Source organism: Spermophilus citellus, assembly GCF_964194105.1.
Source record: "Spermophilus citellus genome assembly, chromosome: 11".
NCBI lineage: Eukaryota > Metazoa > Chordata > Mammalia > Rodentia > Sciuridae > Spermophilus > Spermophilus citellus.
In genome coordinates this window covers 21,092,595-21,107,315 of record NC_138192.1, presented here as the reverse complement: position 1 = coordinate 21,107,315, position 14,721 = coordinate 21,092,595, and the positions used below count along the sequence as shown (strand labels likewise).

Genomic DNA, 14,721 nt, shown 5'->3' with positions numbered 1-14,721 from the left:
AATAGTAACAAAAACAGCATGGTACTGGTACCAAAACAGGCGGGTGGACCAATGGTACAGAATAGAGGACACAGAAACCAATCCACAAAACCACAACTATCTTATATTTGATAAAGGGGCTAAAAGCATGCAATGGAGGAAGGATAGCATCTTCAACAAATGGTGCTGGGAAAACTGGAAATCCATTTGCATCAAAATGAAACTGAATCCCTTTCTCTCGCCATGCACAAAAGTTAACTCAAAATGGATCAAGGAGCTTGATATTAAATCAGAGACACGGCATCTGATAGAAGAAAAAGTTGGCTATGATCTACATACTGTGGGGTCGGGCTCCAAATTCCTCAATAGGACACCCATAGCGCAAGAGTTAATAACTAGAATCAACAAATGGGACTTACTCAAACTAAAAAGTTTTTTCTCAGCAAAAGAAACAATAAGAGAGATAAACAGGGAGCCTACATCCTGGGAACAAATCTTTACTCCACACACTTCAGATAGAGCCCTAATATCCAGAGTATACAAAGAACTCAAAAAATTAGACAATAAGATAACAAATAACCCAATCAACAAATGGGCCAAGGACCTGAACAGACACTTCTCAGAGGAGGATATACAATCAATCAACAAGTACATGAAAAAATGCTCACCATCTCTAGCAATCAGAGAAATGCAAATCAAAACCACCCTAAGATACCATCTCACTTCAGTAAGATTGGCAGCCATTATGAAGTCCAACAACAACAAGTGCTGGAGAGGATGCGGGGAAAAGGGTACACTTGTTCATTGTTGGTGGGACTTCAAATTGGTGCAGCCAATTTGGAAAGCAGTATGGAGATTTCTTGGAAAGCTGGGAATAGAACCACCATTTGACCCAGCTATTCCCCTTCTCGGTCTATTCCCTAAAGACCTAATAAGAGCATGCTACAGGGACACTGCTACATTGATGTTCATAGCAGCACAATTCACGATAGCAAGATTGTGGAACCAACCTAGATGCCCTTCAATAGATGAATGGATAAAAAAATGTGGTATTTATACACAATGGAGTATTACTCTGCTTTAAAAAATGACAAAATCATACAATTTGGAGGGAAATGGATGGCATTAGAGCAGATTATGCTAAGTGAAGCTAGCCAATCCTTAAAAAACAAATGCCAAATGACTTCTTTGATATAAGGGGAGTAACCAAGGACAGGGTAGGGACGAAGAGCTTGAGAAGAAGATTAACATTAAACAGGGATGAGAGGTGGGAGGGAAAGGGAGTGAGAAGGGAAATCGCATGGAAATGGAAGGTGTTCCTCAGGGTTATACAAAATTACATATAAGAGGAAAGGAGGGTTAAGAGAAGAATAATACAAGTGGAAGAAATGATTTACAGTAGAGGGGGTAGAGAGAGAAAAGGGGAGGGGAGGGGAGGGGAGGGGGGATAGTAGAGAATAGGATAGACAGCAGAATACATCAGACACTAGAATGGCAATATGTAAATCAATGGAAGTGTAACTGATGTGATATAGCAATCTGTATACGGGGTGAAAATGGGAGTTCATAACCCACTTGAATCAAACTGTGAAATATGATATATTAAGAACTATGTAATGTTTTGAACGACCAACAATAAAAAAAAGGAGAAAAGTAAAAAAAAAAAAAAAAAAAAAAAAGAAATGTGAGCTGGAAAAAAAAATCATTCAGTCCCCAGCCTTCTCATCAGTTAAATGCTATCCCAGCTACAAGTGTCAAACAGCTCTACATGAAGCCAGGGAATGTGTTTTGCAAATAAAAAAGCACAGTGTGAACTGCTGACTTTTTTGATCAAAAAGCATCCTGAGGAGGGCTGAACAGTTTTGAGTCAAGAAGAAGCTTCGATTTCTGGGGTGATTTCTATTGTTATCAGAGAGAAAATCCTACTGACCACGAATATAAGACTACTTGACTCCTGCCTGCTGGTGGAGGAAACCTGTCGTCACTGGCCTTTCTGAGTTTCACCCCCGCCCCTCACTGGAACATATTTTCCATCTCAGTTTCATTTATCCATCATTTTCTCCTTAAAAAGGGTAATTTTTAAAGTTAAAAAAAAATCATCAACATCAAAGAATGTATTTCAGTGGTACCAGGGCACACACATATGTGAGTGAGTGCTCTCTCACACACCTACCCACATATGCACACACCCAAACCCACACCCACACACAACACACTCTCATACTCTAGAACCTCTCCCGTCAGGTTCTGAATTTGTGACTAAGGACCACAAATTCAATTCCCTCAGTAGGAGCTTTTTGCAATATCTGGACTTTAAGGGTTTTTTTTCTTTTTTAATTCTGAAGTTCCTCCAGCCTAAAAATTTAAAAGTTGTTGCAAGGGAGCTATAATTTCTAACTCAATGCTTCATGATTTGCTTATGTAAAGTAAAAAGTGTTATGAACTTAATAGTACCTTATTTTTGGAGGACATTATGAGGAATTTTCTTCTGCAAAATATGCAAGTCAAAATTACCTCTGGGCCTCCTAACTCTCAAAAATATGGGTCATAATGATTATTGCAGTAGAATTTCAAGACTTAAAAATTTAATATGCTTCTCTTTCTTCTAGTGAGTTTCCCAAAAGGACATCTCCTCTTCCTGGGATAATATGTAATAAATGATAAAGAACTGAAGTGACAGGTGGAGATGCACATTCTACTCTTGGTGTAATCCTAGTTATATGACTTCAGGAGAAGCAGTTAGCCTCTCTGGGCCCTAAACTATTCCTTCTACAAGGTGAAGGACTAGATAGAACTCATTCCCACTTTAGCATTCTATGATTTAAAACAGAGAATAGAAAGGAATAAAATAATAAAATAAAAATTAAAAAATATGACTTGGAACAATGCCAGGTTCTTTATTTTATTTTATTTTCAGAAGTCTAATCTGGAATCATCCCTGCCTGCTTCTTGCCTAATGTCTGCATGGTTTCAGCACGGAGCATGTTCGAGTCCTGTAAAGGCCAGTTACCTTTTAATTCATCCCAGTCTAGGTCTCTTCCTGACAATCACAACAGAGCTCTTTCAAGGCATTTTCCACAGATCCCCCTCCCAAAGAATCAACACAAACACCACCTTCTTGCTCTCATTATCCCAGCAGCAGTATCATAAAAAAAGAAGAGAACATAACACAAAATTTGGAGTCACTTGGCCAAAGTGGTATTCTGTTCAACAACATTTAAGCACCCTCACATGCATAGTCACAGGATGGTCCCAATCTGGATGTGCAGATGTAGCAATCTGCTTCAAGAAGACAAGAAAGATAATTCACTCAGACAAAAACGCTCATAAGCGTGATAAAAGGACATTTAACAAAATTAAGATTCCCAGGTGGTACAAACAATAGGTTCTCATTTTCACAGTGTTCTATAACAGTCAATTCACAGCTCACCACTAGTCTCCAGGTAGAGCCATATGCCAATAGGAAAGCAAGCTTGGTTTGGAGTTTTCAACTCACACTAATAATATAGCAGGATTTTACTTACACCCATATGTAAGCTTTCTCTAGGCAAAATTTGCAATGTGGGCAAAAGTTTCATGGATACTACTTCCTCTTTCTGGGACTTGCAGGCATCCAATATCTCTATGGTCACCTATCTCCCCCTGCTCCACCTTGTTCCACACGGCCCAGCCCTTCTTGCATTCAATGTTCTATATCCTTTTATTTGATAATTCTCTCAACAAAGTTCTGCTCATCTGGATGACATTTGGAAATGATCCAAAGCATTTTATTAATGAGAGCCACTATGAATTATTTAAAGACAATAGCTTAGTATGTTTGCTTTTATAGGGCATTTGCATACAAGTTGAGACCCAAAGCAAGAATCTGTGGTTTTGGAGATCAACTGACAAGGATATTTCTGGGTTGAGGGAATCATTTCTGAGTTGCTCATATGATACCATATGGCTGTCTTTGTCCCTGCCTAAGCCCAAGACAGACCATATTGGTGTGTTGCTCTACAAAGGAGAGGCTGAAAAATGATCCCTTTATCGCAGATTTTCCTAGAAGTTGAAAAGAAATAGACACAAACATACACACCATATTTGGACCCCTTCCTACCTGGAGACAGCAAGATCTAAGAGATGAGGTCACAATCACATGGAGAAGAACTTAAAACACTACCAAAGTCCTTGTTCTCTACAGGTATACTGGTCAATGCACAGCACACATAGTCATATAAATTGATTCTGAATAACAAGAGAACTTGACACATCACATACACATAAACCTTAATGCAATCCTTTTCTCAATTCCCAGGAATCTACATCCATGAACAGTTTATGAAAGGAAATGTCCACTCTTATGGGGTAAAGAACTAATCTCTACACAATAGAGTAAGATGTATAGCTGCAGAGTTTAAAGGTACAACTGATAAATCAATTCAACAATATTTTATTGGACACTTTCGTGCAGCAGGTTTGGGGCCAGGTGCTATGAGTATACAAATGCATAAAGAGCATCCCCATCAAATATGCAAAAGAAGGTACCAAGCTAACCTTCTGCTTTAGTAGTTACATGAAACTGAAAGGAGTGGCTTGCTTGATTTCATTTCTTGCTATATTCACATGCCTCATAGAACACAACAGGTGACCTACACTTTAGCCCAGAACCTGGGAAAAAGTGACCAAGATTCCAAAATCAGTGACTTAGTCCGTTTCTTACACTTACTATAGTGATTCTCAAACCTGTAAACAAATCTAATCAGATTGTTAAGAAAGATGTTTGTCAGCACTAAAATTCTTAGAAAGCTTTTAGATAAGTGAACTAATTTATATCCAAGAAGATCTCTGACACTTTCTCAATTCTTCAGTATTTAAGTTTGCATTGAATTCTTGTTCAACTTAGCCTCAAAGTTAAGATAAATGGGTGATGGAACAGCTATATATAGGCTTGGCATTTGGCATAGTGGTACAGTAGTGTTTTTGTATAAGCTAAAATCGATTTCAGCTGGAATTAATGTAATTATATATAACGTTGACAGACTATGACATTTGCCTATTAAGACACTACACAAACATTCCAATAATTTGCTGGCTTTTGAGTTCGTAAAGTAAAAATGAAACAAAATCCCAAGGGATATTGCTAATGGGGTAACTGGAATAGATGTTTCAAAAGCACAGGGTTCAGGAAATAACAGTCAAAGAATAATGTACTTTAAGCCAAAACATATAGAGTGGTAAATGAATATTTAGTACTTACCACAAGACTGCTATCCAGGGACAGCCTTTTTCCAAAGTCCCTTTTTTCAAGTTGTCTCTTTCCCTCCATGGGTCAGGTTATTTATTTTCCTTTGTGATTTATAAGAATCCCCCGTCTGTTTCCAGGGTCACTGCGAAAAGGGAACATGTGTTTTACTATCCAAGCGCTCAGTGTTTAGATCCTTGTTTTTCAGCTTTCCAACCAGAAACAAGTATTGAAGCCAAAAAAATACCCAGGCCCAAGAAATAAATATAGAACTGAGATCTCTCAACTCAAAACATCTCTCTGGGTTACAAACGTTAGAGTTGTCTTTTTGGAGGCCCCTGTGTTTTTACAGGTTTTGCTAATAGAGTTGGGGAATGGGTTTGCAGGTCGAATCAGCAGACTGTGGAAAAAAGCAAACAGTCCGTTTCATGCCACACTTGCTCCACACCCGTTCTCTCTCTCTATCAGCCAGAATTGTTCTGTTACTATGCACATAGATGCTGTCTGCAAATTCCATGAGATCAAACTGACAAAACCACACTCCATAACCAAGAATTATTGAGCCCAAGGCCCAAGGAGGATTGAAATGTGAACATTATTGTCAATATTTAATTTAAAAATATGTCATTTAAAAATATTTGAGGAACATTATAAGATACGTTCCTTTTGGGACAGATTGATTCAGAATGAATGGTGGATGATGTCATTATTGTCCATGAGTATTTATGAAACAACCACTGCACTGTAACATGTAGTTCATCTCTGCACTCCACTGAGATTGCTTGCTGTAGAATGATGAAGTATTCTGCTTAATAAACATCTGCCCTGTATATTAAGTGCTAGCTTCCAATTTTCACCGTGATGTAAAAAAATTTGAAATAAAAGAAATGGGTTTAAAATGAGAATTTCTTTCGCCTTTAATGTGACCATGGATAAGTCATTTAGCCTCTCTGCACCGTGTTTTTCTGAACTGCTAAAACACAATGATGGGAATCAAATAATACCTGTGAAATGACTGAATGGTAATATTTTATAGTTTTCATGTACATTACAATTACCCACAGATGACATTTATAAACGATGAGCATTAACTGATGTAAAAAAAAAAAAAAAGAAAACAGTCCTGATGATTCAGAAAACACTTGGGGATACAGAAATTGTTCATAATTCTCATAAACAAAGTCATGGTACTACTGACACAGAAGCATTTAACAAAATACTGAATTAATCAGTTTGTATAAAACCAAAAAGAAACATGTTCTATCACTCTCAATGGCTCCAAGTCTGACAAGCTCAAACAGCCACACCCAGAGAAAGAGGGATACGATGAGTGTGCTTATGACAGTGTGTGCACAAAGGACAGTCCCTTGCAGGAAGCTGATGGTCCCCCTTTCTAGCTTGCTCCCTCCTCCATCCTCATCTTGCAGCTCTCCCTTTCGGGAATACTAATTCCACCACCTTACCAGCCCATTCAGAAACTCCTAGGAGTCCTTTCAGAACTCGGGAGAAAATTCAAAAATTTCAACATCATTTTCAAGGTCTACTTCCTGCCAACTAGTCCTTTACAGTCCCCAGACACACTCGTAACATTCCTGAGAGCATGCTTTTGATCAAAATTCTCACCAAAGTCTCCCCTAATCCTCTCCATTATCCGGGGCCTGGCTCAGGTCCCACCTCCCCCCAGGACAAACCCATTTGGTAATGATTCCCTTTCTCTCCCAATTTTCATAAGAGTCCTTAGGGATTTTTTTTTGTCTTATTAATCATCTTAGTCACCTAGGATAGTTCTTTAAATACATTAAGTTCTTAATATATTGTTGTTGGCAGGAGCTAGTAGTTGGAAATAAGCAAACAAAGCCCAAACATTATTTTTCAGGAAAAAGACTATAGTACTACTACTATAGTCAAAACTATTAGTCAACAAAAATTTGTTTCAGAGACTCCCCTACTTTATAGGGCAGCCTCCCTTTTTGCCTTGGTGCCTATATTCTCTGATATCTCCAAAAATTCTTTCTCTTGAGGATGTAATGATGAGTCCACTCAGATGAATGGGCTGCCATATTTCCCATTCTGTCAAGAACATGCCCTCTCAAGTCTTAATTCTGAAGAGCAAAGGGGTTTGATAGATCACAAACCCTTTGGCATTTGGCACATATGTAGAGAGTACCTACTATATGGAATGCACTGTCCCTGGATATTGGTGACACAGCCATGTGTAAGAAAGACTAGGGTCCTGTCGTCATGGAACTTACATCCTACTATTGGCATTCAGAAAATAAATAAGCAAACAAACAAGAGAAGATCAGTTTCTTAGGCATGAAAAAGGTGGGAAGAGAATGTGTGAGAACACTGCTTATTTGTAAGAAAATCCAGCTGCTGAATTTTATGCTTCATCACAGGCTGATGAGGGTGTTGTTTTGGGAAGTGGGGATCCTTTTCACAGTACTGTGATGTACCCATATGAAAGACATGACCCCCATCAGGTAGTATAGCAAGTGTCAAGAACATGGGCTTGGAAACTTTTGGGGAATAGAGTTAGGATAGGAGCCAGCCATGGAAGAGATGGGTAAGTTTTACCCCAGGTAGAAGGACCAGGAAAAGGAGCTGGAAAAGAGCTTTGCATGCCCTGGAAAACAGGGTCACTTTCTTAGGAATGAAGAAAGCTAGGAGGAGAATGTGTGAGAACAGTGCTCAACTGTAGGCCACAGCCACAGGCTTCTGTTCTCAGCATAAAGGTTAATCTTAGGGTTTGAATCTCTTCATTCTTAAATAGATGATAACATTAAACAGATTATTTAACATATTTAATCCTCAGTTGATTCAGCTTCTTCATAGTAGGGTTGTTGTGATGATAAATAGACATTCCATTTAAAGAGTTTTGCTAGTGAGTGATATATAGGTAAGGTTTAAATATTAAATATGTTGATTATCTTTTCTGGTAAATATAATCAAATTCATTAGGAGAGACTCTAGCTTCTGGATTTTAGTTCTGTCAGAGGCTGATGGGGCTGCCACTTTGGAAATAGGGATTCTTTTGACAGTTCTCAAATAGCCAAATCTGCCTATAGAGAAAGCTGACTTAACTGCTTGATGTGATCAATTTCTCTTCATACTACATGGTGTAATATAGATAGAAATAGTATTCACATTATTTAGTAACCACATTGCATGGGCATGACAAATCATAAAGGTGTATTCTGATCAGGACTGACCACAGTAACAAACAGTATGGCCACAGTAGTGAGTCTTGGCCAGTTGCCAGCCCAGGTGTATACACTATCTTGTTAGTTATCCCATAGGACAATCTTGGGAAGGACCAAAGAAGTTATTCAAATGGATCAAAGCAAGGCTACCTAAAATAAATAAATGACATCCAGGATGTGGTAATATGAAGAGGGGAGTGGTCAGCAAAGGAAAAATCACAAGGCTGATTCTCACACTCTTATCTCTTGCACTGTTGGGAAGAAAATTAATTTTGTCACTGTTCTGGAAGCTGGAAGTCCAAGATCAAGTTTCTGCATTCCTTTAGATGGTATAATGCCAAATGCAGAGCAATGTGGCACACATTCAATGAGCATTTACTGTTTGCATGCATAATGAATGGGCAAATGTTTGCAGCTGTACATGTGAGAGATGAAGAACAGGGTAGTAATCTAAAGTCACCAAAGGGAAGAAACACTACACATACTTGCAATGGCGAAGTTACTTGTTTCTTTAGCCAAACACACACAGACACACCCAGTCTCAAAAAGCTCCTATAATGTTTTTAAAATACCAGAAACCTAAAAATTACTCTTTAGGACTTGCCTAAATCTACAAATTGCCATAACACAGTGATGTTCATGTCTTTTCTTTGTCTGTCTTCTCACATCTCTGGTTGTAAAAGAATGTTCTTCTGATTCAGGGTGATGGGATGGAAGCTCTTCTCTCCCTCCATGAGAAGGAAAAATGGTCAGGCAGTTGAAGACAAGCAGGAAAGTAAGCCTTCTCTTATTGACTAATGGTCATTGATACTGATCTTCCCTTCCAACCCCCCAGACATCTCTAGTTGATGAAAGTAGTTCGTAGATTTCTATAGAAATCTCAAGAAATTTAAACTGGCCTTTATTAATAAACTCTGTTTTGGAAAAAAAATAAAATTCCTCACAGATAGTGATAGCCTTTGAGTCTAGACAGATTTTTAATATTTCTAAAACTGCCACTAATTTTTATTTTCTAATAGTCTTTGTAAATAGACTGTATAATTTTTAGGAGACACTAACCAAACAGCACATTTAACTAAGTCTCAAAGGCATATTTCCTCACATCTAGTCACATACACTTAGATACACACTCAAATACATCCTCACATATATACACTTATTCACTCAGACACACTCACACTCAAAAACTCATGTACCTACACATTCACTCATATACGCATGCATGTACACACTGCGATATGCATATACACACTCAGATACACTCACACAGACACAGACACTCATTCACTGAGATACACACTCAATACTTTCTGAGCATTGTTTTCTCCACCCCAGTTTTACCTCTCTGATTCCCTCACTCCCAGCCTCTGCTTTAATATATTAATAGTGGTGCTAGAAGAAACAGAGCAAAATGGTAGAGTCAAAGGACTGTGACTCAACCCTTAGAACATTGGGTTCCCAGCTCTCCTTTCCCTATAAATTTGAGCAAATCCCTAACTTCTGTGACTTGACTTTACTTATGCCTTGTTCACCAAGTTATTGTAGAGTTCCAGCAAGACAATTCATTGATAGCCCTTCCAGGTCTAGATTCAAGATGTCTTTCACTCAGCTTCATTAACCAAAAAACAATGCACAATAAAATTGCTAATACCCTCATAAATGTTCAGAAAAAAGAGATTGTGTCAAATTAATTGGTATATTCCCTATAGTACCCAGCACACCACAGCCCACATGGTAGGCACTCTAAGAGTAACTGTAGAATAGAACACACCATCTTAGTCTGTTTTCTATTGCTACAACAGAAGACCCTAGATTAGGCAACATAAATAAAAGAGGGTTAATTAGCTCATGGTTCTGGAGACTAAAAGTCCAAACTCAGGAAGCTGCATTTACCTGGCTTCTGGTAAGGATCTAGGGTTGCTCTCACTCATGATGAAAAGAAGACAAGAGGCAGGTGCCCAGAGAGGAAGAAAAAAGGGGGGCAAATGTCTTCTAACAATCCTCTCTCACAGGAACTATATGCATCCCTTCAGGAGAGCAGAGCTCCTCTACCCAAACACTGCCTGAAGGCCTCACCACCTCTCAATACCACTATGCTAGCAATTAGATATATTTGTTTATTGATGGATCTGTAACATTTATGTATTGACAGAGTTAATAATTATACATTTTTATATGTCATGGTGGGATGTTTCAGTACCCTGATACACTGTGTATTGGTCAAGTAAGGATACTTACATAAGCCCTCACTTCAAATGGTAATTATTCCTTTGTGAAGAGAACATTCAACATGCCCCTTTTACCTATTTTTGAATTAAATGATACTCTAATAATCACCATAATCACCCTCTGTGTAAATAGAACATCAAAATCTTTCTCTGTTATGTGACTGTGTCTTCGAACCCGTTAACCAGCCTCTCCCTGTTCTCCCCTCTCCCCACCCGCACTGGACTCTAAAGGTTGAGCCTGTAGGGGTAAGGGACACACCATATCCAAACCATAGCACATGCCAGGGGAACACCAAAGGGAAGTAAGCTTCCTGTCCTGGAAAAAGTGACTCAGTGGGTCTCTATTCCAGCTACACCTCAGGATCACCTGGGGAGCATCCGAAAGACACCAGTGCCTTGGGCTTTCTACCAAATCTTTGAATCTCTGGGGACAAAGCACTGGAGTATGACAACAGCAGCCAGCATTGGAAACTGCTATTTAAGAGTAGTGGTTGCATATTCGAGTTGCCTGGGGGATCAATAAGCCCATTCCTAGACAAAACAAATCAAGATTGCTAGGAATGGAAGTTAGGCATCTATTATCTTTTCAGATTCCCTAATATCTCCCAGCTGTGGACAACTGAGCATCAGGCTGAGAGGGTAAAGGGATATCCCCTTTCTAGATCTCTATCATTTCTCCAGGGCTGAAGAACACACAGTGATCAGCAGTAGCAACTCCCTTCCTTTAGTTACTGTGCCCAACAATTTGTAATTTGCAAATCTGGATCAAAAAGAAGTGTCTACAGACACTTTGGATAAACACCTTGTCCCTCTGCACATCTCTCAGGCTCACTAATAGTCATACTTAAATTGTTTCTCCCTTTCATTCAGAAACTAAGGTTGACTAAAGATAGAAATATCAAATCTAGATTTCAAAAGAATACACAAATAACTTAAAAGAGAGGTCATCATGGGCTGGGGTTGTGGTTCAGTGGTAGAACTCTTGCCTAGCACATGTGAAGCCCTGGGTTTGATCCTGAGCACCACAGAGAAATAAATAAATAAAATAAAGGTATTAAGAAAAAGAGAGAGAGGTCATTATTTAGAGTTGCTAAAAAAGAACTTAAAATGCCAAAGACTGGAAGAAAACCATCACTAAAATTATGCCTATTTATTGATTGATTGATACAAGGGATTGAACTCAGGATATAGCTGAGTTACATCCCCAGCCCTTTTTGTTTTCTATTTGGAGACAGGGTCTTGCTGAGTTTCTGAGCTGGCTTTGAACTTGTGATCCTCCTGCCTCAGACTCCTGAGTCTGGGATTATAGGCATGTGCCACCACACCCAGAAAAAATTATGCCTATTTAAAAATACTAGAGTAAATAGTTAAAAAAAAAAACCCAGATAGCCATAGTCACTGAAAAAAGATACTTCAAAAAAAAAAAAAAAAACCTGATAGCTATACTCATCTTTCATTCAAAATTCAGTAACATTTATTCAACATTTATTTTGTCCTATGCCCTGTGCCAGAAAGGAAGAAAGGGAAAAAAAGAAAGGGAAGGAATAAAAGAGGGAGAAAATGGAGGGATAGAAGGAAATGAAGAGAGGAAGGATTTTTTTCTAAAATTTTAAGGAAGACTAGGGGAAGGTCCTGGGGAATTAAACTGACTAAATTATGTTGTGTGTGTGTGTGCATATATATATATATATGAATATGGAACAACAAATCCCACTAATACGCATAATAAAATCGATCAATATTTCCAATATTTTTTTATTTCAGGAAGCTTAAAATCTAAGAGGGAGAGAAATTTATATATAGGTTAGTAAAATTAAAGATAAAATAAAAACATAGTACATATATGAAGACACGAATTGGTGAGAAGATACTATTTATACAACCAGAGATATGAAAAATTGTGCTCTATATATGTAATAAGAATTGTAATGCATTCTGCTGTCATATATAGATAAAAAAAATTGCATTTAAAAAAAAACATGAATGAATGAACGAATGTGAATGACTTGAGAGGAAGATTGGCTTTCTGCTGGGCTAGTCCTGGAAGACTTGCCTTACTGTCATTCCTGTTGTTGCCAGCTACGGGCCTGATACAGACTACTTCTGCATTTTTGCGGTGTAGGAACTAAGAACTAAGAGACAGAATGGTAGGGCTTGGACCAGGAGAAGCATTTCAGCTCTGGCTGTTCTTGAACCATCTGTTCTTTCCCTCCCAGTCTTCCTTTGTAAAGATTTTCCCCACCATTTATCCCCTACTCTGCCTCTTCTCCATTCATCACTTTAGGAATGTTTCTAATTCATTACATAAAATGTCTCTATATTGCCCATAAACACTTCAGGGGAAAATCAGAATAGAAGTAAAACAGATACATGAATAAATTTTATAAATTTTATAAATAAATAAGTGTGTACATAACCCCAGTGAATTGGAAGAGTATTTAGATAAGCAACTAGGGAAAAGAATTTTCACACTGTGTCATCTGCTAACGTTAATGAGTTAATTAAATTAGAAAAATTCCACTGCCAAAAGTGAAAACATCCAAATATGTGGGATGCTCAGGGGATTATGGACCATGCTACTAAATGCATTCTGTTCAAGCTTATTTTTTTTTTCTTCGAGCAGGCTGTAGAGAGCTACACTTAAAAAGCCATCCAATTTCAAGAGCGTATTTTCCATCTGGGGCCAGTTGGGTAGACAATGCTCTAAATTCCGAAAAGCCTGCTGAGAAACAACACAACTTGTTAAGGAAACAGCTTATTTGAAAAGCAATACTTTCTAAAAATCCAGCAAAAGGTTTAACTGTGATGTCCCCATCTACTGCAGAATTCATTATTTTTCATTAAATGTCTTTGCACACAAGTGAGAAACGAATGATTCAGGAAATGGACTTCATAAAATAAATTGAAAGCCAATACATTTTTGCTAAGGTTTCAGCTGGTAATTAGAATATTTCCAATTACCTAGCAGCTTTTGTCACTTGAAGAGGTTACTCATTTGCCTGCTAAATTAAGCTCCCTCCAGCTACCCCCACCCAAAATCATTCTGAGGTGAAAAAAAATGCTAAAAGCCAAGTAAATCAAGATTAAAGGATTAAACCTTAAAAACCCATTAATGCACTGAAACAATAGAAAGAATTTTAATAAACCATAAAATATAGAATATGGCATGAAAATGTCCTAAGTAATAACAACTGTCAAAATGAAATGCATGAGAAATGTCTCAAAGATGTTTATCTTTTTCTATTCAGTGTTTAATTAAATTGAAAGTATTCTTCATTTTTTGAGAGGGAGATGGACTAAAATCTCTTCAAAAAAAAAAAGCAAAATGGTCAATAATCATCCACTTAAATGATAGCTGGAAAGAATTAAGTTTTACAGACATATACACACTCATATCTACATACTTGTATATATACACAGATATATATGCATGTTCATTCTATGAATACATTTTTATAATGCCTGTATGCATACATATATTTACTCCATGCATACATGAACATACATATATAGTCACTTTTTCTCTTCATGTTACCATTTTTTTCTGGTAATAAGCAATAAAAATATTTTTTTAATTATTTGCCCCCACACCATACTGCTTGTTTCTTCTTACTCAGACTCAGAACTAAGGAGTTAGTCTAGGCTTGTTGGACAGACCAGTGCTTCCCAAATTCATGCACAGAAATCACCAGTAGACTTTGTGAAAATGCAGATTCTCAGTTATTACATCTACAGCAAAGCCTGAGATTCTGCATTTCTAAAAAAACTGATGCTTCTGGTCTGTGGACTGTATTTTGACAGCAAAGGATCTGAAACTTAGAATTTTTCTATGTATGTGTAAGAGTGAAATTCTAAGAATTTTCTCAAAGCTCTGAGATGACTCAGGTCTTCTCATAATCCAAGATGACAGATAAGGTCTCATAATAACAATTCCTGTGTTGACCTTCACTTGGGACACTAGGAAAGCCAGAGCCTGAGGTCTAAGTGGTTTCTTTCAGCCCCATCTCACCTACCAACCAACACAGTCACTGCCTCAGAACAAACCCAACAAGTGGCTGCCTTGTCTCCATTCCACTCAACCAGGGAC

General features: G+C 37.9%; 1 protein-coding gene across 1 annotated transcript in view; it reads right to left on the bottom strand.

The window, feature by feature from the left end:
* Positions 1–14,721, bottom strand: part of NCKAP5 (NCK associated protein 5) — an 858,948-nt gene that overhangs the window by 818,293 nt on the left and 25,934 nt on the right. The window contains exon 2 of the mRNA XM_081262221.1: positions 5,219–5,348. Within this exon, the coding sequence (XP_081118347.1) occupies positions 5,219–5,287 (69 nt within the window). The 5' untranslated portion in view covers positions 5,288–5,348. The remainder of the gene's footprint in view (positions 1–5,218; positions 5,349–14,721) is intronic.